At 38.5% G+C, this 27,131-nt stretch overlaps 1 protein-coding gene across 14 annotated transcripts in view; it reads left to right on the plus strand.

The window, feature by feature from the left end:
* LOC132369289 (nuclear autoantigen Sp-100-like) overlaps positions 1 to 27,131 on the plus strand; it is an 87,195-nt gene that overhangs the window by 27,368 nt on the left and 32,696 nt on the right. For 9 of the 14 annotated variants that reach the window (XR_009504323.1, XR_009504322.1, XR_009504324.1 and 6 more), the window contains exons 2-11: positions 13,374 to 13,536; positions 14,698 to 14,866; positions 17,064 to 17,147; positions 18,266 to 18,415; positions 18,852 to 18,935; positions 21,126 to 21,272; positions 21,992 to 22,075; positions 24,549 to 24,608; positions 25,843 to 25,896; positions 26,517 to 26,600. Coding sequence is in view for 11 of the 14 variants with exons in the window: in XM_059928903.1 (XP_059784886.1) it covers positions 13,374 to 13,536; positions 14,698 to 14,866; positions 17,064 to 17,147; positions 18,266 to 18,415; positions 18,852 to 18,935; positions 21,126 to 21,272; positions 21,992 to 22,075; positions 24,549 to 24,608; positions 25,843 to 25,896; positions 26,517 to 26,600 (1,079 nt within the window). In the remaining 3 variants the exon portion in view is untranslated. Of the gene's footprint in view, positions 1 to 6,743; positions 6,839 to 13,373; positions 13,537 to 14,697; positions 14,867 to 17,063; positions 17,148 to 18,265; positions 18,416 to 18,851; positions 18,936 to 21,125; positions 21,273 to 21,991; positions 22,076 to 24,548; positions 24,609 to 25,842; positions 25,897 to 26,516; positions 26,601 to 27,131 lie in introns of all 14 variants that reach the window. The other 5 variants (XM_059928911.1, XM_059928902.1, XM_059928909.1 and 2 more) reach the window with 5 other exon arrangements.

Genomic DNA, 27,131 nt, shown 5'->3' on the forward strand with positions numbered 1-27,131 from the left:
AAATAAAATTCAAATATTCGAAAAAAATAATAAACCAAACGTGCCTTCCTAAAAAAGAAAACAACAAAAACCAAAATATACTGTGTTGGGTCAAAGATGAGATTTTGTGGTTAGAGGCTATTTTAAAAAAAAAGTGGAAGAAAATGCAATACTAAATGAGAATGAGTAAAGATGGTTTAGCAGTAGGAAATCTCTTTATATAATTTATTACATCAACAAACAAAAGGAGAAAAAGTGTATAAATATACCCATAAATAATCCTAAAAGGGAATTTCTTAAGACCTAACAGCTATTTTTATAAAGACGCAGACATAGAGAATAGACTTGAGGACATGGGGAGGGGGAAGGGTAAGCTGGGACGAAGTGAGAGAGTGGCATTGACATATATACACTACCAAATGTAAAATAGGTAGCTAGTGGGAAGCAGCCGCATAGCACAGGGAGATCAGCTTGGTGCTTTGTGACCACCTAGAGAGGTGGGATAGAGAGGGTGGGAGGGAGACACAAGAGGGAGGGGATACGGGGATATATGTATACGTATAGCTGATTCACTTTGTTATACAGCAGAAACTAACACACCATTGTAAAGCAATTATACTCCAATAAAGATGTTAAAAAAAAAAAAGATAGAAAAAAACTATATGAAATATACAAATGCTTAACACAATATGAAGTCTCCAAAAATAACAAATATTACAGTAAACATTGAAATGATGAAATAATTTAAATAGAAAAAAAGGCAGAGATGCCTACCATTAACCATCTTTGTTTTATATATATATTTTTAGAAGTTTTGGCTAATGCAATAGGATAAGAAAATGAAGTCATTGGTATAAATACTAAAATAAGATACAACATTATACGTCCTACATTTATATACATAGAAACTCTAGCGTCCTAACTAAATCCGTAAGAACTAGAAAAAGAATTTTCCAATCTGCATGAATACAAAATAGACATATAAAATTTATAGATTTTATTTGGAACACCATAAAAGAAATAAAATAATACTTCAAACATAATAGCAAATATGTATATATTTATAAACATCTGAAAAGTATGAACCTATATGAAGAAAAAAACTATAAAATCTTATTGAAGGAAATTAAACAAGATCTAAATATACAGAGATATATAAGGTGCCACCAATTAGGAAAGCATAGTAAGTTTTTTTTAATTTTTGAAATTTAATTTATTTTTTTATACAGCAGGTTCTAATTAGTTATCCATTTTATACATATTAGTGGATACATGTCAATCCAACCTCCCAATTCATCACACCACCACCCCCACCCTGCCACTTTCCCCCCTTGGTGTCCATACGTTTGTTCTCTACATCTGTGTCTCTATTTCTGCCCTACAAACCAGTTCATCTGTACCATTTTTCTAGGTTCCAGATATATGCGTTAATATACGATATATTTTTTTCTCTTTCTGACTTACTTCACTCTGTATGACAGTCTCTAGATTCATCCACATCTCTACAAATAACCCAATTTCGTTCATTTTTATGGCTGAGTAATATTCCACTGTATATATGTACCACTTCTTCTTTATCCATTCGTCTGTCAATGGGCATTTATGTTGCTTCCATGACCTGGCTATTCTTTTTGAATTACGGTTTTCTCTGGGTCTATGCCCAGTAGTGGGATTGCTGGGTCATATGGTAATTCTATTTTTAGTTTTTTAAGGAACCTCCACACTGTTCTCCATAGTGGCTGTATCAATTTACATTCCCACCAACAGTGCAGGAGGGTTCCTTTTCTCCACACCCTCTCCAGCATTTATTGTTTGTAGAGTTTTTGATGATGGCCCTTCTGACTGGTGGGAGGTGATACCTCATTGTAGTTTTGACTTGCACTTCTCTAAGAATTACTAATGTTGAACAGCTTTTCATCTTCTTGGCCATCTGTATGTTTTCTTTGGAGAAATGTCTATTTAGGTCTTCTGCCCATTTTTGGATTGGGTTGTTTGTTTTTTTAATATTAAGCTGCATGAGCTGTTTATACATTTTGGAGATTAATCCTTTGTCCACTGAATCGTTTGCAAATACTTTTTCCCACTCTGAGGGTTGTCTTTTCATCTTGTTTGTAGTTTTCTTTGCTTTGCAAAAGCTTTTAAGTTTCATTAGGTCATATTTGTTTATTTTTGTTCTTATTTCCATTACTCTAGATGTGGATCAAAAAAGATCATGCTGTGATTTATGTCTAAGAGTGTTCTTCCTATGTTTTCCTCTAAAAGTTTTATAGTGTCCAGTCTTACATTAAGTTCTCTAATCCATTTTGAGTTTATTTTTGTGTATGGTGTTAGGGAGTGTTCTAACTTCATTCTTTTACATGTAGTTGTCCAGTTTTCCCAGCATCACTTATTGAAGAGACTGTCTTTTCTCCATGGTATACCCTTGCCTCCTTTGTCATAGATTAGTTGACCATAGGTGCGTGGGTTTATCTCTGGGCTTTCTATCCCATTCCATTGCCCTATATTTCTGTTTTTGTGCCAGTACCATACTGTCTTAATTACTGTAGCTTTGTAGTATAGTCTGAAGTCAGGGAGTCTGATTCCTCCATCTCCGTTTTTTTTCCCTCAAGACTGCTTTGGCTATTCAGGGTCTTTTGTGTCTCCATACAAATTTTAAGATCCTTTGTTCTAGTTCTGAAAAAAATGCCATTCATAAGTTGATAGGGATTTCACTGAATGTGCAGATTGCTTTGGGTAGTATAGTCATTTTCACAATATTGATTCTTCCAATCCAAGAACATGGTATATCTCTCCATCTGTTTGTATCATCTTTAATTTCTTTCATCATTATCTTATAGTTTTCTGCATACAGGTCTTTTGTCTCCCTAGGTAGGTTTATTCCTAGGTATTTTATTCTTTTTGTTGCAATGGTAAATGGGAGTGTTTCCTTAATTTCTCTTTCAGGTTTTTCATCATTAGTGTACAGGAATGCAGGAGATTTCTGTGCCTTAATTTTGTATCCTGCAACTTTACCAAATTCATTGATTAGCTCTAATAGTTTTCTGGTGGCATTTTTAGGATTCTCTATGTATAGTATCATGTCATCCGCAAACAGTGACAGTTTTACTTCTTCTTTTCCAATTTGTATTCCTTTTATTTCTTTTTCTTCTCTGATTGCCGTGGTTAGGACTTCCAAAACTATGTTGAATAATAGTGGTGAGAGTGGACATCCTTGTCTTGTTCCTGATCTTAGAGGAAATGCTTTCAGCTTTTCACCATTGAGAATGATATTTGCTGTGGGTTTGTCATATATGGCCTTTATTATGTTGAGGTAGATTCCCTCTATGCCCACTTTCTGGAGAGTTTTTATCATAAATGGGTGTTGAATTTTGTCAAAAGCTTTTTCTGCATCTATTGAGAGGATCATATGGTTTTTATTCTTCAATTTGTTATTATGGTATATCACATTGATTGATTTGCATATACTGAAGAATTCTTGCATCCCTGGGATAAATCCCACTTGATCATGGTGTTTGATCCTTTTAATGTGTTGCTGGATTCTGTTTGCTAGTATTTTGTTGAGGATTTGTGCATCCACATTCATCAGTGATATTGGTCTGTAATTTTCTTTTTTTGTAGTATCTTTGTCTGGTTTAGGTATCAGGGTGATGGTGGCCTCATAGAATGAGTTTGGGAGTATTCCTTCCTCTGCAATTTTTTGGAAGAGTTTGACAAGGATGGGTGTTCACTCTTCTATAAATGTTTGATAGAATTAACCTGTGAAGCCATCTGGTCCTGGGGTTTTTTTTGTTGGAAGATTTGTAATCACAGTTTCAATTTCATTAGTTGTGATTGGTCTGTTCATATTTTCTATTTCTTCCTGGTTCAGTCTTGGAAGGTTATACTTTTCTAAGAATTTGTCCATTTCTTCCAGGTTGCCCATTTTATTGGCATAGAGTTGCTTGTAATAGTCTCTTAGGATGCTTTGTATTTCTGTAGTGTCTGTTGTAACTTCTCCTTTTTCATTTCTAATTTTATTGATTTGAGTCCTCTCCCTCTTTCTCTTTGTCTTTAATTTTTGCGAATTTTCTTACTATGCGTCTCAGCATGTTTCTCTTTGGGTTATCCTGTATGGGACTCTCTGTGCTTCCTGGACTTGGGTGGCTATTTCCTTTCCCATGTTAAGGAAGTTTTCGACTATAATCTCTTCAAATATTTTCTCTGGTCCTTTCTCTCTCTCTTCGCCTTCTGGGACCCCTATAATGCGAATGTTGTTGCGTTTAATGTTGTCCCAGAGGTCTCTTAGGCTGTCTTCATTTCTTTTCATTCTTTTTTCTTTATTCTGTTCCACAGCAGTGAATTCCACCATTCTGTCTTCCAGGTTACTTATCTGTTCTTCTGCCTCAGTTATTTTGCTATGGATTCCTTCTAGTGTATTTTTCATTTCAGTTATTGTGTTGTTCATCTCTGTTTGTTTGTTCTTTAATTCTTCTAGGTCTTTGTTAAACATTTCTTGCATCTTCTTGATCTTTGCCTCCATTCTTTTTCCTATGTCCTGGATCATCTTCACTATCATTACTCTGAATTCTTTTTCTGGAAGGTTGCCTCTCTCCACTTCATTTAGTTGTTTTTCTGGGGTTTTATCTTGTTCCTTCATCTGGTACATAGCCCTCTGCTTTTTCATCTTGTCTATCTTTCTGTGAATGTGGTTGTTGTTCCACAGGCTGCAGGGTTGTTCTTTTTGCTTCTGCTGTCTGCCCTCTGGTGGATGAGGCTGTCTAAGAGGCTTGTGCAAGTTTCCTGATAGGAGGACTGGTGGTGGGTAGAGCTAGCTGTTGCTCTGCTGGACAGAGCTCAGTAAAACTTTAATCCGCTTTTCTGCTGATGGGTGGGGCTGGGTTCCCTCCCTGTTGGTTGTTTGGCCTGAGGCGACTCAACACTGGAGCCTACAGGAGCTCTTTGGTGGGGCTAATGGTGGACTCTGGGAGGGCTCACGCCAAGGAGTACTTCCCAGAACTTCTCCTGTCAGTGTCCTTGTCTTCGCGATGAGACACAGCCACCACCCACCTCTGCAGGAGACCCTCCAACCCTAGCAGGTAGGTCTGATTCAGTCTTCTATGGGGTCACTGCTCCTTCCCCTGGGTCCTGATGCACACGCTACTTTGTGTGTGTCCTCCAAGAGTGGAGTCTCTGTTCCCCCCAGTCCTGTCAAAGTCCTGTAATCAAATCCTGCTAGGCTTCAAAGTCTGATTCTCTAGGAATTCCTCCTCCCATTGCCAGACCCCCAGGTTGGGAAGCCTGACGTGGGTCTCAGAACCTTCAGTCCAGTGGGTGGACTTCTGTGGTATAATTGTTCTCCAGTCTGTGAGTCACCCACCCAGCAGTTATGGGATTTGATTTTACTGTGATTGCACCCCTCCTACCATCTCATTGTGGCTTCTCCTTTGTCTTTGGATGTGGGGTATCTTTTTTGGTGAGTTCCAGTACCTTCCTGTCGATGATTGTTCAGCAGCTAGTTGTGATTCTGGTGCTCTCGCCACTTACTGACCCTTGAGGCTTGTGGTTTTTATCTTAGTCCTTGTTTTGTTTTATAAAACTCTGTGTGGTTTATTTTCTTTAATGTGCAGCCTATTTAGCATCTACTGATTCTAACTTATTGAGACTTCATTTATGGTCAAGATTATGATCTGTATTGATATGCATTTAAAGGACATTGAGAGAAAATTTTCTGTGTTTTTAGGTCACAAGATTAAATAATAAATCTTTCTTGCTAATTTATCCAGAGCCTGTATATTTTGATCATTTTTTGAATACGTGAAGAGTCAAACACTAGAGGTGAATTGTTTCTCAATATTCATAAAACATTTGCCCCATTATTTGTTCTTTGAATTTTGCTTTGAGATGAATATAAATACCCTTATTTTTTATTTTGTTTATATCTGAATACCATAACTTGCCTATCTTTGATTTTAACAAATTTTTTGTCACTTTGTCTTTCTTGTGTCTCTTATTGGATTCTATTTTTAATCCTGTGCCTTTCAATACCATTATTTTTTCATTTACATTTAGTGTTTTTAATAATGTATTTTTCATACTTGTTTTTTTTCTGTTAGTTACTAAATTCCTATTAGTTTCCTTGATTTTTTACTCTCTAAAAATGCAAGCTATATTTCCTTTTTATATTATTTTTTAGTCTTTCATAAGGTTTTATTAGAGTCTGATTTCACTCAACCAGTGGTTATTTTCGACTTTTCAAAATAATTTTTAATCTATTTTTCTGTATTTTTTGGTGGTGAATTTGAAACCATATTGTTCGAATTTCATGTTTAAAAGAAATAATTTAATAAGAATTTTCCTTTACCACTAAGCTCAACACTGTTTATAAAATTTGAAATTTTACATCAAAGTCGTTACTATTATATTATTTTGCAAAATAAAATTCTTCTCTTTCTAGAGTAATTTTCTGCATATAGATTCTGTATATATTTTGTTAGATTCATACCTAAGTATTTAATATTTTTGGTGCTATTGTAAATGTTATTGTCTTATTGCATTTCAAATTCCGAGTTTTCAGTGCTGGTATATACAAAAGCAATTGATCTTTGTATGTTAACCTAGTGTCCAGCAACCTCTCTATACTTAACTATTAGTTCCAGATTTTGTGTGCATGTGAATTCTTTGGGATTTTCTACATATAAACAGTCATGTTATCTGCAAACAAAGATAGTTTTATTCCTTCCCAAACTCTGTACATTAAATTTCCTTTTCTCCTTTTTTTGCACTAGCTGTGCCTTCTAGTACAGTGTTGAATAGGAATAGTGAAAGAGGACATCTTTGCCTTGTTTCTCATCCTAGGAGGAAAGTGTGCAGGTTTTCAACAGTAAGTATGATACTAGCTATAGATGTTTTAATAGATATTCTTTCTCATTTTGAAGATGTTCCTCTCTATTTCTAGTTTTCTAGGGGTTTTTACATGAAAAAGTGATGGAATTTGTTAAATGACTTTTCCATATCAATTGATATGATCATCCAAATTTTGTTCTTTTACTTGTTGATATGGTGGATTACACTGATTGATTTCAAATCTTGAACCAGGCTTGCATATCTGGAATAAGTTACACTTGGTCATGCTACATATTTTTTTACACTTTTGGATGCAATTTACTAATATTTTCTTGAAGATTTTTACATCTATATTCATGAGAGATATTGATCTGTAATTTGTCTTTACCTGCTTTGGGTATTGCAGTAGTGCTGGGCTCATAGAAGGAATTAAGAAGTGTTCTCTCTGCTCTATTTTCTGGACAAGAATGTGGAGAATGGGTATCATTTCTTCCTTAAATGTTTGGTAGGATTAACCAGTGGAATCCCCTGGGCCTAGTGCTTACTTTTTTCAAAGTTATTAATTACTATTTCAATTTTGTAATGAATATAGGCCTATTCAAACTGTCCATTTCTCCTTGTGTGAGTTTTGATAGTTTGTATCTCTCGAGGATTTGGTCAATTTTATTTAAGTTATCAAATTTTAGGGAACAGATTTGTTCATAGTATTCCTTTGTTATCGTTTTAATGTTCATAAAATCAGTTGTGATGATCCTAATTTCACTTCTGATATTGGTAATTTGTGACTTCTTTCTCTTTTTTTCTTTAGTTAGTCTGGGTAGAAGTTTATCAATTTTATTGATCTTTTCCAAGAACAAGTTTTAGGTTTTGTGGAATTTTCTCTTTCATTGCTTTTTGCTCTTTTATTTCATTTCTTCTACTGCTTTAAGCTTAAGTTGCTCTTTCTTTCCAGTTTCCAATGGGAGAAACTTATATTATTGATTTTACATCTTTCTTCTTTTCTAATATATACATAATAATATATATATTCAATGGAACTCATTTCTTTGTAGTCACTGCTTTTTCAGCATCCCACAAATTTCGATAAGTTGTAGTTTAGTTTATTTTTGTTCAGTTCAAAATATTTTAAAATTTCTCTTAAGACTTTTTCTTGACCCACGTGTTATTTAAGAGTGTATTTTTAAATCCCCAAGTATTTGGGGGAATTTCCCACCCCTTTCTGTTATTTATTTGTAGTTTAACTCCTTTTTTCTGAGAACATACTTTTTATGATTTCTATTCTTTTAAATTTAAGATGTGTTTTATGGCCCAGAGTGTATTCTATCTTGGTAAGGGTGATTATTCCATGTGTTCTTGAGGAGTATGTGTATTCTGCTGTGGTCGGATGGAGTATTCTAAAAATGTCAAACAGATCAAGTTGATTGGTAGTGATGTTCAGGTCAACTACATTCTTATGGCTTCTCTACTTGCTTGATCTATAAATGACTAAAAGAGGGCTGTTCATGTATCCAACTGGAACAGTGGATTTGTCTATTTCTATTACTGTTCTATCCATTTTTCCCTTACACAATTTGTTGCTGTGTGTTTATCGTGTGTAAATACCACATTAAGGATTGTTATGTCTTCTCGGAAAAGTGACCCCTTTATCATATGTAATGCTCTCTTTCTCTTAATTAATATTTTTTCTTGTCCTGAATCTTTTTTCTCTGGAAATAATATAGCTACTCTATCTTTCTTCTGATTAGTGTTGACATGGTATCTCCTTCTCCATTCTTAACCCGCATCTTCATATTTGTTTTTTTCTTATTGACAATATAAGATTGGGTCTTGTTTTCTCAGTCACTTTGACAATCTCTGTTTTTAATTGGAGTATTTAGGCCATTCACACTGAAAATAATTATTGATATACTGGATTATATTACCATGTTTGTAACTGTTCTTTATTCATTGTATTTGTTCTTTGTCTCCTTTTCCCCCCCTCTTTTTCTGCCTTCTCTAGCTTTAATTTAGCATTTTATATGAGTCCATCTTAGTCTTCTATTAACATATCAATTATACTTCTTTTTAAATGTTTTTGTTGGTTGTCTAGACATTGCAATACACATTTATACCACTTCCCCTGTAGCACAGGTACCTTATAGCAGAGTATTCCCAATTCCCTCCTCCCTTCCCTTATGACATTGTTGTCATTCATTGCACTTATTTATATGCTCTAATCATCACCTGTTCCAATCTGAGATGTTCATGTTCTCCATCTGTTACTGGACTGCCAACTTGGATCCATAACTGGATCCACTGGTTTTTAATTTTCACATCTTCCTCATTACTGGATTACTTCCCTGTTTTTCCAAAATCCATCATATTGTATTTTCCTAAGAGTGGGTGTGTGCTGTTCAATATTATACATTGACAAAATAAATAAATAAACAAGCTAGAACCACACTAGATGACTTAGAGAATATTTTGCAAGGTATTAATGTGAAGACAAATTTGATGCAGAAGACAATTTGTAATTCAAAGAAAATTATATAATATTTTAATATAATATGATGAATAAAACCCCTGAAAGATATGGGTAGGTTATAGAAATAGGTAGATGGATTTATATGCTTATGGAGAATTTAGGAAAGAATACATGCAAGGTTATTAAAATGGATTATGCAGGAGGAGTGGGCACAGTGATGTAGATGGAAAGGAAAATAACGATTGCATAAAAATTTTAGAGCACGTATAAACTGTATTTTTAAACCTTAAATATACGTATTGACATATGCATAAAGGAAATAAAGAAAATTTTAGGAAAACACTCAAAATGGATGTTTGTAAGGTAAAATTTCTCAGCCCTACATGTCTGAAGTTGTCCTGATTCACTCTGCATTTTGAAGGGCTAGATCTGTTACTGATGAGATGTCTCAAGCTATTCTTGCCATTATTCCTCCATAAGTGACCAGTTTCTTAATTCTTTCTGGAATATTTTAGGCTCTTCTCTGTTTTTTAGATGTTGGCATTTCATAGTGATATGCCTTGGTTTGGTTCTTTTAAAATTCATTTCTCTAAGTCCTTTTAAAAAAATCCATGTCCTTCTACTCCATGGTATATATCTCCTTAAATAATTCTCTTGATGTGGTCCTCCTCTGCACTTCCTTGCGCATCTTTCTTGACTCTAATTAGGTTGCTATTAGACCCCTAAATTAATCTTACTCTCCTATGTTGTCTTTCAAATTTATTCTTTTTTGTTCTTTTAATCTCTTCATTTAATTTTGTGGGAAATTTCCCCAACTTTATTTTACAACCATTTTAGTAAATCTTAGTAAATTTCCAAAAATCAATTTAAAAAAATATCTAATGCCACTATCTCTTTCTCTGTTAGTTCCTTTTTCTTTGTAACCAGGGGTGCAATATGTATTCTCGAATCTCTCTAAAAATATTAGAGGTTTTGGAAGTTTCTCCTGTTTCCTACAATATCTCTGTTTCTCCTGGGGCAACTTTTTCTCTTTTTTAATGTTTTTCTTTCTTTCTAATATTGGAGACTTTCTTCAAATGTCTGCTGACCTGTGGTTATCTGCTTCTACTTAAGAGGAGGCTCTGGAAATCAATCAACGTGACTCACCAAATTAAAGAATAAAGAAGGAAAACGATATGAATAGCTCAATAGATGCATTTGATAATTAACGTCTGTCCATGATAAAACTCTCAGCAAACTAGCAATAAACAGAAACTTCCTCAGTTGTGTGTGTGTGTGTGTGTGTGTGTATGACATCATACTTGATGGTGATACTAAATGCATTTTCTCTAACATTGGAAACAAGGCAAGGGATTCCATTCTCACCATTTCTCCTCAACATTGTATTTAAACTCCTAACCAGTGCAACAAGAAAGAAAAAAGAAACAATTTTTGGAAAGGAAGAAGTAAAGGGGTTTTATTTGCTGATGACATGATTGTTTTTTTCTATAAAATCCAAAGGAAATCTATGAATATATACTAGAATACATGAATTTAGGAAGGTCATGAATACATGGTTAATGTTTCTGAAAATCGATTCTATGTTCATACAGTTGTTAGAAATAATTTTAAAAGCAATATCATTTAAAGTAGCCCCCTCAAAGAATAAAATAACTAAGAATAATTTTAATGAAAGAAGTGTATGACTTCTATACTGAAAGCTGTAAACACTTCTGGCAAGATTAAGGGAAAATAAATAAATGGATTAGAGCTCAATAGTGTTAAGATGTCACTTTTCACCAAATTTATCAACAAGTTCAATGCAAACCTTATAAAACTCTAAAATGCTTTTCTTGTAGAAATTGACAAATCCAATTTAAAAGATATGTGGAAAAACAAAAGACCTAGAAAACCCAAGACATATTTTCCTAATTGACTTCAAAACTTACTATAAGTTGTAGTATTCAAATCAATATACTATTGGCACAAGGATAGACAAACAGATAAATAGTATGGCATAGAAAATCCAGAAATAGACCCATGCTTATACTGTAAATTACTTTTTGAATATTTTCATTAACTTGGGGAAGGCAAAGATTTCTTAAGTAGTACACTGAAGTTATTAGCCACAGAAGAAAAAAATGATAGCTTTAGCTTCATCAAAGTTAAACATTTCTCCTCGTCAAAAGACATGGTTAAGAAAATGAAAGGCAAACCACAGAATGGGAAAAAATGTTCATAATACGTATATTAAACAAAACACTTCTTTCCATAATATATACAAACTCCTACACATCAATAATTAATAAATGACAATCTAATAATATAAATGGGCCAAAGACTTGGAAAGACACTTCACAAAAGGAGATTATGAATTGCCAATAAGCATACAGAAGTGTGCTCAATATTATCAGTCATTAAAGAAATACAAATTAAAACTATATGGGATATCACATTATACATTATAGACTAAAATGGGTCAAACATAGACTTTGAAATATAGTTTGACAGGTTCTAAAGCCATTAAACATATTCCTACACAATGACCCAACAATTCCACTCCTAGTTATTTACACAAGAGAAATTAAAACATCTTGCCACTAAAAAACTTGTACAAGAACAACAGCTTTATTCAAACTAGTCCCAAACTAGAATCCACCCAAGTGTCCATAAACAGGAAAATGAATAAACGGATAGTGGTAGGTCCACACAATGGAATACCTTCAACAATAAAAAAGAACAAATTTCTGTTCATCCAACAACATGGATGATGAGCAAAAGAAGTCAGACACAAAGCACATGTGTTGTATTATTTTCATGTATGTGGAATCCAGGAACAGGCAAAATTAACATATGGTGACAGAAAGGACAGCAATGTTTCCATCTGAGAGGCTGCCTGGGCACAAGTGGTCAGGATGCCAGTTGAGGGGTGGAGGGTGTGTTGTTCTGTTCTTCATTTTTCAAATAACACAACAGTTTTCAGCACCATGTCCCCCTTGTGATCGCCACTGCTTCTCCAGGTGCTGCAGGGCACACTGGTTGCTTCTCTGACCTCTGGGGGCATCCTACACCTACAATAGTAATTAGCGATCCTCTGACCAGTTTTTGTCTTATAGATTTCGGTAGTAATCTCTCATCTGCTCATTGCCCCCTGCCATTCTCCTTGTGATTGTGAATCCAATCCCTTCATTAGCATTTTAGTGGGGGGAGGGGAGATAATAAAAGAGAAGACAAATGATTCTCTTCAATCTGCAGTCTTTAATCAGAAACTTCTTTATGCAGAATTCAACAAAATAATGTGACATTTCTTTGATGGTTTTGGGTACTGGTAAGTGACAATAATTTTCTTCTGGTTTGACAAAGAATCCTAATGTCTTCATAACTTTTATGAATACAAAATGTTGATTAAAACATTATCAGAGCAATAAAATAATCACCTAAGAACCAGAATTAAAGGCTCAGGCTTAAAATTACTATCACAGAAAATAGCAGCAATTTCTGAAATTCAGATGTCTAGAAAGATTCACTATATAAAACAATAACACAGAAAGATTTATATTAACACAAAGTAGAAGTCCCAGAAGAAACAACTGATAGTCTTGTGAATTTCTCAGTTTATCCATATCATATCATTCTTAACCACATCTTATCATTTATGAACTAGTTTTATAATACAAGATGGTATTTCTCTTAACAGTTATAGATCAGAGGAGGGGACATCTTGTTTTATTTTCTCTTAGTTATTAATTAAGAAACATTTTTCAAGGTTAGATTTTTTATTCTATTGTTTTCATTCCTCTGTTTATTCCACTTGATTTTGTACAAATTTTAAATTTTTTTAATTAAAAAATATACCAGATAAGGGGAGATATCTTTACAATGGTTTTGATTGGGACAGACTGGAATGGACTTTTTCAGTCCTGTGCTTCAGTCTTTCTTAACCTCCTCACTTTCTTCTATTATATCATTGTTTGTTGTTTCAATTCCATTTATTCTGGTCTCTACTGAAACCACTTATTTTATATATGTTGGTTCTTCACAACCTATCCTTTATATATAAAATGTTACAGCCTCCACAAGCGTCTTGGAATATTGATGACTGTTTTCACATGGTATTCTTCCTCCCTAGGATAGCCACAGCAAATCAGAACACAGACAACAGGCTTAACTTAGAGCCTGCATTCAGGCACTTCAAAAGACATAAAGTGGAGATTTCAACTGCAATAAAAAAAACATTTCCTTTCCTTGAGGGTCTTCGTGACCGTGAACTCATCACCAATAGAATGTATGAAGTAAGTGAGGTTTATTATGTCACAATCTGGTAAACTAGCCCCATACTAAGTTATGCTTCGATAACCTGAACACAGAAGTAAGGGCACAAGTACCTAACTGAGGAGTGTCCTATGAGAAGAAGACCTTTTCAAGTATTTTTGCAATTGTTCAAGTATTGTGATAAGGTAAAAAAGGAGAGGGAGAGTAGAAACAGGCATCACTGGAGACAGTCCTGCTTCTAACTGAAGGGATGGTGCTCATGGTGACCACTGGTGTCAAGGTGAGTAGCACTGGAGACAGGCTGCATCTGAAGCAGGTGTGCTCCACAGATGTTTAATTCCTTGTAGAAATGCACACAGTAGAGCATAAACTAAGAATTAAAAGAATTTTAATGAATTGATGAATAATTTAAATGAGATGATTTAATGAAATAATAATTGACACAGCATTTCTTTTCAATGAATTTCAATTTAAATAGTTAGATCTGAGAACATTAAAACCCACAGGGAATTGATGTCCTGTTAGGACAAATTTGGGAGTATATGCTTGCTATTCTTTCTCCAGTGGGTTTTGGTGTGGGGGGGGGGGGTTCTTATTTTTCCCATTTATTTACTTATTTACTTATTTTATTTATGCTATTTCTGGAGTCTTGGAATTTCGGTTAATTTTAGCAATAGGTGTTGTTGGAGCTACAGAGATGCAAGTCTTCTCCTTGCCCTACAAATATGCTTTCCCTGTGGTCAAGTTCACAAAAGGGGAAACTGTCACCTGCCTTCCTTGAGCCCTTCCAGGCCAAGTCAGTCTCGGTGAAGGGGCAGGAGTTGTCCAGTCAACAGAATAGCTGCTCATCACCTGCCAAGTCTATTCCTAAAACATTTGACCAAGTTCTTAGAAGCCTACAAATCCATTAACTTTGAACCCATTTTATTCTTCGGAATTGCTCCTTCTTACATCTAATATAAATGAGGGTGAGGAGATCAGATTCACAAATGGGGATTTCTAAGGAGAAAGGATTTACTGTTTCACTTAGTAGCCATACAAATACACAGAAATTCTAAACCTTTATGTGAAAAGATAAGTATGTATGGAAATTGGAATACATTAACTATAAAATCTCTTTCTAGGGCTCTTCTGTAACGTGGAAGTCTGTATTTATATTTTTTCCATTCAATATTTTTTAGGACTATCAAGATTCTTGTAGAAACCTGGTCCCTGTATCGAGAGTGGTTTACAATGTTCTCAGTGAGCTGGAGAAGACATTTGACATGTCGCTTCTGGAAGCTTTGTTCAGCGAGGTCAACCGGCAGGAATATCCTGATTTAAATCACATTTATGAAAGCTTCATAAAGGGTAATTAGCTTATTCTCTACCTTTTGATGTTCAAGGCCAATTCTTTTCAACAAGTATAGATTGAGCTTGTACCACAAGCCATACATGGTGCTGGGTAGTGGGGATATAACAGTTAGCAAAACACGTACCATGAGCCTTATCAAAGCTCATGTTATAATGGCTACAGGACGACACCAACCTGGAGCTCTGCTTAACTAGGCATTTAGACTCACAGGACAACCAGAGCCACAGTGGCATCCAATTTAGATAGAAGGACAAATGACAGGGCAGCAGTGGTCTACACAGCAGTTCACTGAGTTCACTACTACCCATCTCAAGCTTAGCTGCGGGTGCAGGATCTATCCTGGCTTGGCAACACCAGATCAATGGGAGTCAGTATCCCAACCACTCCAGAATCATAACTTTTAGGGACCCCTAGAGGGACAAGCCGAGTTACAAGAATCACCACATTGAAGGAAGACCCAAGAATAGTGCCTAGATCCCAGTCTACATGTAAAGGACCAGTCACAGGTCATTTTAAGCCTTAAACCCAGGGTTGGCTTAGTAACACAGAAGAAAGGGCACTTTCATCAGATTTCCAGAGTAATGAGCAAGAAAGCTAACTCAATATCAAATCTGCCCTTAAAGGAAAAATGGTTTTATTAACTTTTTCTCCTCAAATAATCACACAAGCTCTTCTCTTCCAGGGACTATTTTTGGTGCTATACAAAACTAAATCTTGACTTTTTCCTGAGAAGGCATAATTTATACTTTTTGAATGCTGGGGCGACTCACACCTACACTTGCTGCCATCCACCTGCCCCTGGGGGAGGTTGCTGCTGCCGCCTCCTGGACTCTGCTGTCCCCGAGAGCTCGGGTCAGCGGCCAAAGTTAGAGGCTGGAGACTGTGACCAGGGCGTGACATCTCTCCTATTGCCAGGTCCCCACCTCCATCTCATGTGCTGAAGCCCCCAGTGCCTGCCCACAGGCCTCCTGCAACCCTTCTGGGCTTTGGGCCATTGTTCTCCTCGCACCTTCCGCCTGGTTTTGCTGAGGCTTGAAGCCCGTGTCCTGGGGGAGACAAAGCAGCCATGGCTCTCACAGTCCTGTCCATCTCACCCCCTAAAAGGCACTGTCCCAGGAGGTGCTCCTGCCATCAGCTCTGGGGCAGCCCGGGCTCCACTGCCTCCCCTGGTGTCTCCTCCCGGACTCCTGGCAGGGATCCATGCCCTAGGCTCCCTGGTTTATTTCCTTCCTCCTACGCTTGCTGGGTCACCTAGCTGCAGGGGCCCTGGGCTGGTGTCCTGGCCTCTCCTTGTTGGGGCAGCCACCTGGGTCCCTGGTCCAGGAGTCATGGGGACGTCCTGCAGTGCTGCAACAGGCACTCCCTGCTTGCGGCTTCAGAGTGTCCTTCTTTGTGGGATCTGGGCCACTATGGGAACCCCGTCTAGTAACCCCACCAAACGCATCACCCCCTCTGCTTGGTCTCTTTGGGAACCGCTCATCCTCCCCAACACAATTAAGCCCAACCCTCGTCTTATCTAGTCCCATCTTTATTTTATTTCTTTTTAATATTTATTTATTTATTTGGCTGCACCAGATCTTAGTTGTGGCACGCTGGATCTTCGAGGCAGCACGCGGGCTCTTTTAGTTGCAGAATGCAGGCTCTTAGTTGCGGCATGCGGATCTAGTTCCCTGACTGGGGATGGGAACCCGAGCCCCCTGCATTGGGAGCTCAGAGTCTTAACCACTGGACCACCAGGGAAGTCCCTAGTCCCATCTTTATAGCTCTTGGGCTTTCTCTTTTATACACACGGATCTCTCTAGGATCCTACCCCTTCTCCAGAGGAAATCTCTCTGTTTCTTCCTTACAGTTTGAACAGTTCAGTAAACACATTTCACTTTCCTTATTTATCTTGACACGTGCTTTCCCCACGATGCGAGGTTTATTTTACATAACTGACAGGATCACGATGTTTCCACGACTCCTTTATCCTTACATACAAGTGGCTCATTTCTGTTTGGGTTACACAGCAGTTAGCTTGCTGGGGCTTCTCTTCTGTCCAAGGATGATGGGGGAACTTTACCAATAGGATTGGGACCCCCTGAGCTCTGAGTGACCCGAGGGCTAGGAATTCCTAAATTTGTAATTTTGAGATGATGTTCCTGGTCTCTGGTGGAGATCTCTAATTGTCTTCTTCTCTGTCCCTCTCTTCAGTAATGCAGGGGATAATTAATCATGAAGAAAGCAATGGAGAAGAGAGGGAGGAGAGGCCTACTCTCCCACTAAGCCTTGAGCAAGGTGATTGAGACAAATACAAAAGCGATTCCCATCTGCTAAGAGGGAAAGGAGAAGGGGAGGTGTGAGCCCGAGTCCTGAGCAAACACTGAGAATCAGGGAAGAAATGTTGAAGGACCACGGAGAAGGCGGTGAGGGGTGTCTGTATGAGCATCTAACCAGAGGCTGAGTCCTGGAGAAGTAGCTGTGACAAGAGATTGTGGGCCCAAATACCAAGACAAAGGAAGAGGAACCCAGGGTGTCAGTAACCAGATTTAAAGAGAATGACTACCTGGAAGTAATTGTGATTTAGAAAGACTCCTGTAGGAGAAGATCAGTGTAAAGGTGTGAAGGGCTAAGGACTATGGGCCCAAGGTCAGCGTCAAAGAGGAGACCCTTGATGATGGCAGAAGGAGGGACCGATTTAAACGTGGGGGATGTTGTTCAAGAGCAGGAATATTCAAGGAGAAAGGCAGTCATATAGAGACAGAAGCAAGGAAGTGGTAGAGACGTGGAGGAGAGGATGTGGGTATTTGAGAGACAGAGAGGAAGACAAAGAAGAAATGAAAGGAGAAAGGGGTCAGGGACACAACAAAAACAACCAAGTTATTAACAGCTCACTTGATTGAACGTTTATTCTGGCAGTTGTGGGATTAGTGCCATTGGACGATATTATCACTCACGTGCCCATTTTGCAGATAAGGAAGCTGAAATCTAGAGAGACCATGTAAATAGTTGTCCTGGGGTCAATGAGCAAGGATAGACCCAGGCGTTCTGAACCCAGAGCCTGTGTTTGCAACCCTGGATACTACCTGGTAACCTAATGGAAAAGACAGAACCATGAAACAAAAATAAGGAAACATATAAAGAGGGAAATCCCAAGGGCTGGAGAAAGTGGAGGAGAATCAGACACTGAATCCTCATGGAAAGGCCAACAAGACTTGCACAGGGAGGGGGTGGAGCAAGAGGGAGTGCGGAAGAGGCAGCAGGACTTTTCAGGAAGTAAGGGAAGGCCACCAGTCAGGGGCAGCTCTGGGGACAAAGGCAAGTTCCCTATGACCGCGGGTGGTTTGTATTTTCCTGTTGGATGCTGATTGATGCCGGAGGAAAACAAAATATTGATGAATCAAAACATGATTTAGGTACGACCTCACCTGAAAATGGACTCTCGGATAACCTCTGTGAAACAGAACAGGTAAATGCAGAGAGGAACGATACAACCAGTGACCAAAACGATGCACTAGAAAGCCAACAAGCAAATGAACAATGTGCCCAAGAGTCTGAACCAGCAGGTAAGACTGGCTGGGTTTGATGAGTGTGGAAGGGCCAAGAGGTCCTGACTAGTGGCAGAGAAGGAAGTAATGCACCACTCAAGGAGACATCTATTAACAAAGAAGGGGAAATCACACAGACACACAGAGGGCAGGAATGGGGCCTGATATATTGATGGGGGAGACCTGGAGGAAGAAAGTGAGAAAGGAAAAACTAAGAGACAGAAGGCGAAGAGTTGCAGAGCCCCACCGGGGTAGAGAGACAGAAACAAAAGTCGAACAAGTCAGGGAGAGATCGACTCCAGAATCAATGAAGCACAGCACTTTCACAGGGTGAAGGTGGCAATATATGCAGACAGGTTATAAGTAGAAACATAAGAAGGAAAGAGAAGTCGGATGAAATGCAAGAAAATGGAAACAGGGCAAAGCAAGTCTCTGTGGTCTTTTTTATCTTCAGAGTCCTGCGAACAAGTACCTATCCAATCAAATAATGGTGATGCAAGAAAGGAGACACCCAGCCCATTGCCTTATGAGGAAGAAAGTAATTACTTACCAATTTTCTAATTACATCTTTGTTTTCCTATGAGAGTAAAAGCTCTCCTTTGTTCTCCCATACTAATACACCCCTTCCCAATCCTAACACTGTCCAAGACACACAGCCTTCTCCACAACCTCTGGCTGATTTTAGCAGATGTAAGTTGCAAGGGAGAAGGAGAGCTGAGCTCTTTAGTGGATGGGGTGTCCCTGGGAAGAGAATGCAAAGATGAAAAATAGGAAAAGGTGGACTGTGGAGCACCAAATAACAAAGTACAAGAGTGAGATAGATTTTAGATAAATTGACATGGAATCAAAATAATGCCATGTTGTGGAGTTGATGAAAAGAAATAAGTTGCAACTTCCTTTTCAGAGGTTATAACAGAAACATGTAAATCATGTAAGATGTTGCAGGTCAGATTTGCAAGTAAGGAAGCCCAGGTGAATGGCCTTTTAGAAAGGAAGTGGCAGGTAGAGGGATGTGGTTTGTTGGACAATGGCACACAGGGAGAACTTTGGTGATGATTTGAATGCTTAAATGAGGAAAATATATAGAAAGACAAAATTGATATAGAGGAGACATGTGCAGGTCATAATAATAATTAAGAAACAGGGATAGAGTAAGAGAAAGTAGGAAACGTAACAGAGAATGGATACGTTGAAAAAGCAGGTATGGGACAGCAGGGTCAGGTCTAGGGTGAGACCCTGGGGCACATATAAGGATTATCTTACTCTTGGCACCTTCTTGTGCCCTAGGCACCTCCTTTACCTGGTCCTAGACCCTGCTGGACACTGGGGACAGTGATTACAAATGTAGAGGAGAAGAGATGAATAGAGAAAGATACAGATGAAAAAGAATACCAATAAATAGAAAAATGGGGGTAGGAGAGGCACAAAGAGAATAATTTAAAGGACAATGAGTTAAAAATCGGTAGCGAGTGGGCCAAACAGAGAGAGGAGACAAATCAAGACATTACCCCATTTGAGGAGACAGTCATCAAAAAAGAAGACACAAGGGGCTGTTCCTAATACCACTGAGAAGGGTAAGGTATCTGCAATGATCAAAATAGCCCTGTAACCCCCTCAGATAAAAATAGGCCTCTCCTCAGGCATCTCACCCTCCCCATGGTTTCAGTACCATCCATCATCTATTGATTCCTAGATGTACATCTCCAGCCCAGACCTGATCTCTAGACTCATTCCTCCAAGTGCTTGAAGATCTGTATTCAAAGATCTGATGGACATCTCTATTTGGAAGCTGTATCAGTTATCCATTGCTGTATAAAAAAATAGTCCCAAAACTTAGTGGATTAATCCAACCATGGTTTTGTCACTTCTGTCAATCCTAACTTTACACATAGCCTATGACTCAGCAGTTACATTCCTCAACAGATCAACAGAAATGCATATTATCTTCATCAAAACACATACAAAAGAATGTTCATCATAGTGTTATTCATAGTAGTCTAAAGCTTGAGCCAGCAAAAATGGATATTTTATGGTTTTATTTTTTAATGGATAATTTCTATAAAGGAATATTATATAGTGGTGAAGATAAATATACGAAATGGATACAGACGACTATCACACACATGTTGATTAAAGAAGCCAAATCCACCCCCACCCCTGAAAAGTCAGAGGGACAGAGAGAGAGAGCAAGAGTGAATGATTCCACTTATATAAATTTATATAAATTTTGAACTAGCAAAATCAATCATCTATGGTATTAAAAGTGTCAAAGTGGTGGTTAACTTGAGCAAGATACATCTGGACAGTTAGTGGGGGCATCACTAAGAGGTTTCTGGAGTGTTAGTAATCTCTTATTACTTGACCAAAGTGATGGTTACCCAGATATGCTTGTTCTGTGATAATTCAAAATTTATGATTTGTGCATTTTTACCTATGGGTTATACTAAAATTATGATTTTTATTTTTGAAAAGCAAAAAAAAAAAAAATCATCAAAAGATGAGAAAAGTAAGTGAAAAGAAAGTAAAAACAAAGATAAAATAAAAACCTGAGAGTTGAGAGAGACGCAAAGAAAGGGACAGAGTTGAACAGCAGGAAGGAGAAGGGTTGGGGTGAAGCGTCCCTCCTGCAGTGGAATTACAAGGAGAAGGCTGTTAATGCTAATGAAAGGTGCTTACTCCCTTTTGGAGTGACAAATTACAATTCTTCATTCATTACAATTTGATCCAGAAGCAAAGCTACCCAACCATGGACTTCAGATCAATTCCCGTTCTGCCCTTCTGGTGGATATAAAGAAGGAAAAGCCATTTTTTAACCCCGAAGTTGAATGGCAAACCCAAGCCAGGACTGACTGTAACCAGGCATCTGATGTAATAGGTAAGGCTGACACAGTGTGGAGCAGGAATCACAGGAACAGGGCAAGAGGCTGGGGCAGGTCATCAAGGTACATCCAGCCAGGGCAGGTGGCCATGGACAGATGCAGGAAGGGGAGGGAACCAGTGCCCTGTGCAGTGAGTTTAGCAGAAGAGATTCCCCAGGAACTGGAAAAATATCAAAAGACAAAAGGGGTAGATAATAAGTATTGATGTCCAAGAGACAATCTCTAAAGCAAGAGAGGAAAGTATGGGGGTAGAAGATAAAGAAAAGGGAAAAAATCAGAGACCCAGGGTATTCAAGAGAGGAGATGGAAGAGAAACACATGAAGACAAAGCGAGGTATAAAGAGATACCATCCCCAGAAAGAGAGGCATAAGTAGGGAAAATGGGCCAAGCCAAGAGGAAGGTGAAGAAGTAAAATAAGAATGAAAGAAAGAGGTAGAATGAAGTAGAGGGTCAGAGGTAGACTGAGGGTGGTGGTAAGAGGTAGAATGAGGGTGAGGAAAGAAGAGTGTTGGCAGGATGGGCAAAGCTGCCCCTGTGAATATCATCACTTTTTGTGCAGGACCTGGAGAAACCTGCAGGTCACACACATTCAAGCACAGGCCACGGTGCCCTGAGTTAACTTAGCTTCTAGATCTTCCTAGTACTCTCATTCTGGGGTTTCCTGCTGCGTGGGCTCCACCCTGAGATCCTAAGTGGTTGTTTTCCTCTGTGCAGTGATCAGCAGTGAGGACTCCGCAGAATCCAGTGATGGAGAGGAGTTCCCAGAACCCTCCACGTCAGCACTGAGAAAGTCGTCTGGTAAGGAAGTGGGAGAGCAAGGTCTAGGCTGCAGGAATCTGAACTAGGGCCACTGTTCCCTGAGCATCTTATTCTGAGCCCCTTCTGTAGCATGGTTCCAGTTTACTCTGGAATCCCATTCTCTGTCTTTATTTTACTGGACTTTTATGGGAAATGCAGAGAGATATGAAATCTATATCTGAGGATGAGGCCTATTAACTATTGGGTCCCATTAATCAATTTATGTACCCTATATTGATTATATAGTAGAAATAGGCCAGCAAAGTAATGAGTGTGTTAAAAACTACTAGCTGTGGGCTTCACTGGTGGCACAGTGGTTAAGAATCCGCCTGCCAAGTCAGGGGACACGGGTTCGAGCCCTGGTCCGGGAAGATCCCACATGCCACGGAGTAACTAAGCCCGTGCGCCACAGCTGCTGAGCCTGCATGCCGCAACTGCTGAAGCCCGCGCACCTGGCGCCTGTGCTCCGCAACAAGAGAAGCCACCGCAACAAAGAGTAGCCCCCGCTCGCCACAACTAGAGAAAGCCTGCGTGCAGCCAAAAAAAAAAACTACTAGTTGCTATGCCTATAAAGTGGTGGATTTATACGGTGATTTCTACAAAGAACAGAAAGGTAAATACGGTTGGCAATGCATGGGTTAAGGGCACCAACCTCCAGTGCAGTCAAAAATCTGCCTAACTTAAGAGTCAGCCCTCCATACACACAGGTCACATCCATGAATTCCACCAACTGTGGATCGTTTAGTGCTGTAGTATTTAATTTCTTTTTCTTTCTTCTTTTTTTTTGGCTGTGGTGGGTCTTCATTGCTGAGCAGGGGCTTTCTCTAGTTGCGGAGCACAGGCTCTAGGCGCGTGGGCTTCACTAGTTGTGGCATGCAGGCTCAGCAGTTGTGGCATACGGGCTTAGTTGCTCTGCAGCATGTGGGATCTTCCCAGACCAGGGATCGAACCCTTGTCCCCTGCATTGGCAGGCGGATTCTCCACCCCTGTGCCACCAGGGAAGTCCTGCTGTAGTATTTAGTATGGAAAAAATCTGAGTTTAAGTGGACCTGTGCAGTTCAAACCCATATTGTTCAAGGGTGGGCTGTATTCCTTTATTGGAAGGTCATATTATCATCTGATCACAAACTTGAATCATGTCATAACTTGTCCAGCTACCTAGTGTTAGCAGAAATAAAGACTTCGTATAAGGCATTCTGAAACCCAAAGGATTGTTTTTGACAGAATTCTTCAACAAGTCATGGCATATACAGTGATTTTTCAAAGGACCTTTGCAAACAACATCTTACAACAACCTTAAGGGCTAAGCAGGATGGACATTGTAACCCTTGCTTCTAGATGAGGAAACACAATCACATAAATGTTTCAAGGTCTCTACAAAGTCTCATGGGAGACTGAAGGGAATAACAAGGCTAGCGTCCTGGATTCTGCATTATTTTCTTGTAAAATTGAAGCTCGAAATGATTATCAAAATGTTAGTTCCTCAATCCTATGGGTAGCCTGAGTTGCCATAAGATCCATGTCTCTGTAGTGTACAAATTGGTGAATTTTTGTCCCTTTCTACTTTTTAGACCTAGACAATATCAGAAACATACCTATTTATGGAAACACATTAGGAACAGTCCTAAGAAATAAAATGTTACCTGATCTTGATGCTATAAAAGAGCAATATTTTAAATAATACACTCAATCTAATTGCTCACTAGATCTATCAAAGTAAAATGTAGATTTGTTTCAGTTTTTAGGGAACACTTTTGTCTTAGTACTAGTAGGAAGACTGCTCTAGAAGATAGTCCTAAAACACATCTACGGCTCAGACACATGAGAAGATTATTTCCCAGACTTGCAAATAGTTCAGGAGGGCACCAGGTTGGCAGGGGGTGGGAGGAGGTGAGGAGATGAGACTCACACAAGGTCTTGAACACAAGGTTTCCAAGGTACCCTACATGAGAAACAGCAGATGAAGGAAGTTTGAAAAGACAACAGAAGGGGTCAGAAGTAGAAGAGAGAGAAGGGAAGGACGGTAAGGTTCAAGCAGAGCAAAGTTGCCCCTTGCATTTGAATTGTCTCTGCCCTGGGAACAGGGAATGGAACATCACTAACCTACACAGCAGATGACTTAGAAGGGCAGCCCAGAGTGGCCTAGGTGCAGGCCATGCCTCGCATGGCTTTTCAAGACTTTTGCAAGTTTTCTTATGAGGGAATTTCCTGCTGAATGCGTTCCTTGGTCACACACCCAAACCCCTCGAGAATCCTGTTCCTTTGTGCAGTGACCAATAACCTTGACTTTTTAGAATCAAGGGAGGGAGGAGGGGCCAAAAAGCCACCTGCTCACGATCCCAGATGTCTCGTGTAGGAAGATACGGATTGCAGCCATGGACAGCAAATATCCCGAGTGTAAATCCAGAGCTCTGTTTTCCTGATGAATCTTATTCTGAGCATTCGCCACATGCCTTGATTTGATTCCTTCTAGGATATCATTTTCCACCTTTAACTTTTCTGGCCCTGTTGGAAAGTGGAAGAAGGCAAGAAGGTATTGTATATAAACTGTTGTTTAACTGGATGAGCCCAGTGAAGTGATATATTGAAAATGTAGCAAAAATAGGCTAGTAAAATTATACCTTTTACTACACACTATCATATCTATTAATGCTGAAGAGTGGAAATAGTGCACTTATTCCTCAGCATGCTTTTATTCTGTGGAGCATACTAAGCACAGCATTCCTCTATTTGCTGTTAATATTGTCATGAGTCCCCAACTTAGAAAGACTTCACAGAATAATTTGTGCTTCTATTAAATTATTGATGGAAAAAATAGCTTAAGACCAAATACTCTCAAACCCCAATTATAGTTAAATCATTGGCTTACACGGTGATTTCTCATAGGGTTTTTATAAATAAAGCTTCCCTTTGTTTTTACAAAAACCTTAACAGGGAGTTAGGGTCACCAGGTTATCCCAGGTTTATAGATGAGGAAACTGGAGCTGGTAATGTTTGAGGGTCTTTTATGAATTCACATGGAGAGTAAAAGGCAGAGCCAGGGAGGAACCCAGCATTACCTGCAACATGACATTGGCCTGTATAGTGATATTTGAAAACATTTTCACAAATAAGGTATCATTTTACGTTTACAACAACCTAAAAGGTAGGTCAGAAAACTGTTGTTCCCTCATTTCACAGATGAGGAAACTCCAGCACATAAACATTTAAGGATCTTTACACCTCACATATGGACAATTATTGGAAGAGTCAGAACTAACAACCTGGACTCTTAGCAAATATTCATAATCGTTTATTCAAAATCTTTAAAGCCAGATGTAAGATAATAATGCTTTATTATTTTAGAAAGACAGTGTGGTGTATATCCTATTTGTTATAAAACACTCCAGTAGGGTCTGGGACAGAATCTCATCCTCAAATATACTGTATTAGTGTTCCTGCAGCAAATTGTGTGAATTCACAACAACTGTGATAAATATTTTATTGGACTCATGGCAGCTGAAGTCCAGATTCATTGCCAAACTAGTTAGTACAAACCTATGAAAAAATATTGGTTTTCAAAACTTCTTTGACTTTGCAATTAGGGCTGAAGGACTGGGAGGGTCTTTGCTACATTTGGTAGTGATCACTTTCCTTTAGACAGGAAGAGACAGAAATGATCATCATTGTGTCTTTAGAGTCCAAATCCTGTCTACAATGTGAGTAGTCATAAGATTTACTACTCTTTTAGTTATAGATTACTGGTTGTATTTTCCTTTCCTTCCTAGATCCTTGGGATATTGAAAACACATCAATTTTCAGCATAAGCCATAGGAAAAGACGTAAGAACAATCAAAATTCTTGCTGTAACAAATATCTTTCTTTGCTACAAAAGCTTCAGTCAAATTTTTGGTTATATCCTTTAAAATAAAATGATAAATTTGTTGGCATTTTAGATGATTCACATTATACATTTTGAATTAGGTGAGCTGGGCTAATTGATGTTACTTGTAGGCCTCAAGAAGTTCAGTGTCACAAGTGCGGTACAAGTTTATTCTTCACTCACATAAAAGGATAAAGTGGTTCCCAGGGTGGAGGGGTGCTCACTGAGGGCCCAGCTGATGGAGGCTCTGACATCTTGAAAATGTTGCTTCCACCGTCCCCCTGGATAAGAAACAAATTGGAAGCAGAAGTATGTGCAGACAAGAGGAAAGGGTAAAGAATAGTGACCAAAGCGAGTGCCTTCCATGGCAAAGTTGTGTCCAGTCCTGGCCTTGGGGGTGGTCCCTGGAGCAACCTTGACCAGGAGGCCAGATGGAGCCATAGGGGGCCTGGTGGTAGGAATATTCCTACCTCTTCTACATAAGCTTCCCCTTTCCAGATTTCCTTTTAAAGAACTCCATGCTGTATAGGTCCTAGGACACAGGCTGAGACTGTAAAGGAATTTTATTTCTTTCTGCAGGAATCGACAGTAGTGACACTTCAGAACTGAGTAACGAAGATGAGCTTCAGGAAACGTCTAACTCAGTCCTAAGAAATGGGTCAGGTAAAGAAGATTACGATGCCAAGCCTTGGCCTGCAGAATGTCAGGAATGAAAAGACACTGTTTCCTGGTGCATTTTATTCTGAGACCTTGACTACCTTGTATCCAGTTAATCCTGGGAACTACTTTTCGGATTTTAGAAAATGGAAAGAGGCAGGAAATTATTATAAATTCATGTTTAATAGAATAACTCATATTCACTAAATGTATGTAATTTTATATTCCTATTTTAGCAGAAATAATCACCAAAATGATGGTCTCTTTTTAAACATTTACTGTCATGCCTGCTAACACTAAGATCCTAGATTTCTATAGTGATATACTGGTTGACATTAATGTCATTTGTAATCGTAAAAGCCTCAAAAGACAACTGGTCCTGCTGTGTAATTATAGACAGAAATAAAAGCTTCAGATCAACCATTCTCAAACTTTAGTATAGTTTGTGACAGATATTCATCACATTATAATTGGATTGTAACGTGATATTTTAAATTCCTTTGGCAAATAAGATCTTACTCTGCTATCACAAAATCT

Source organism: Balaenoptera ricei, chromosome 7, assembly GCF_028023285.1.
Source record: "Balaenoptera ricei isolate mBalRic1 chromosome 7, mBalRic1.hap2, whole genome shotgun sequence".
NCBI classification, from domain to species: domain Eukaryota; kingdom Metazoa; phylum Chordata; class Mammalia; order Artiodactyla; family Balaenopteridae; genus Balaenoptera; species Balaenoptera ricei.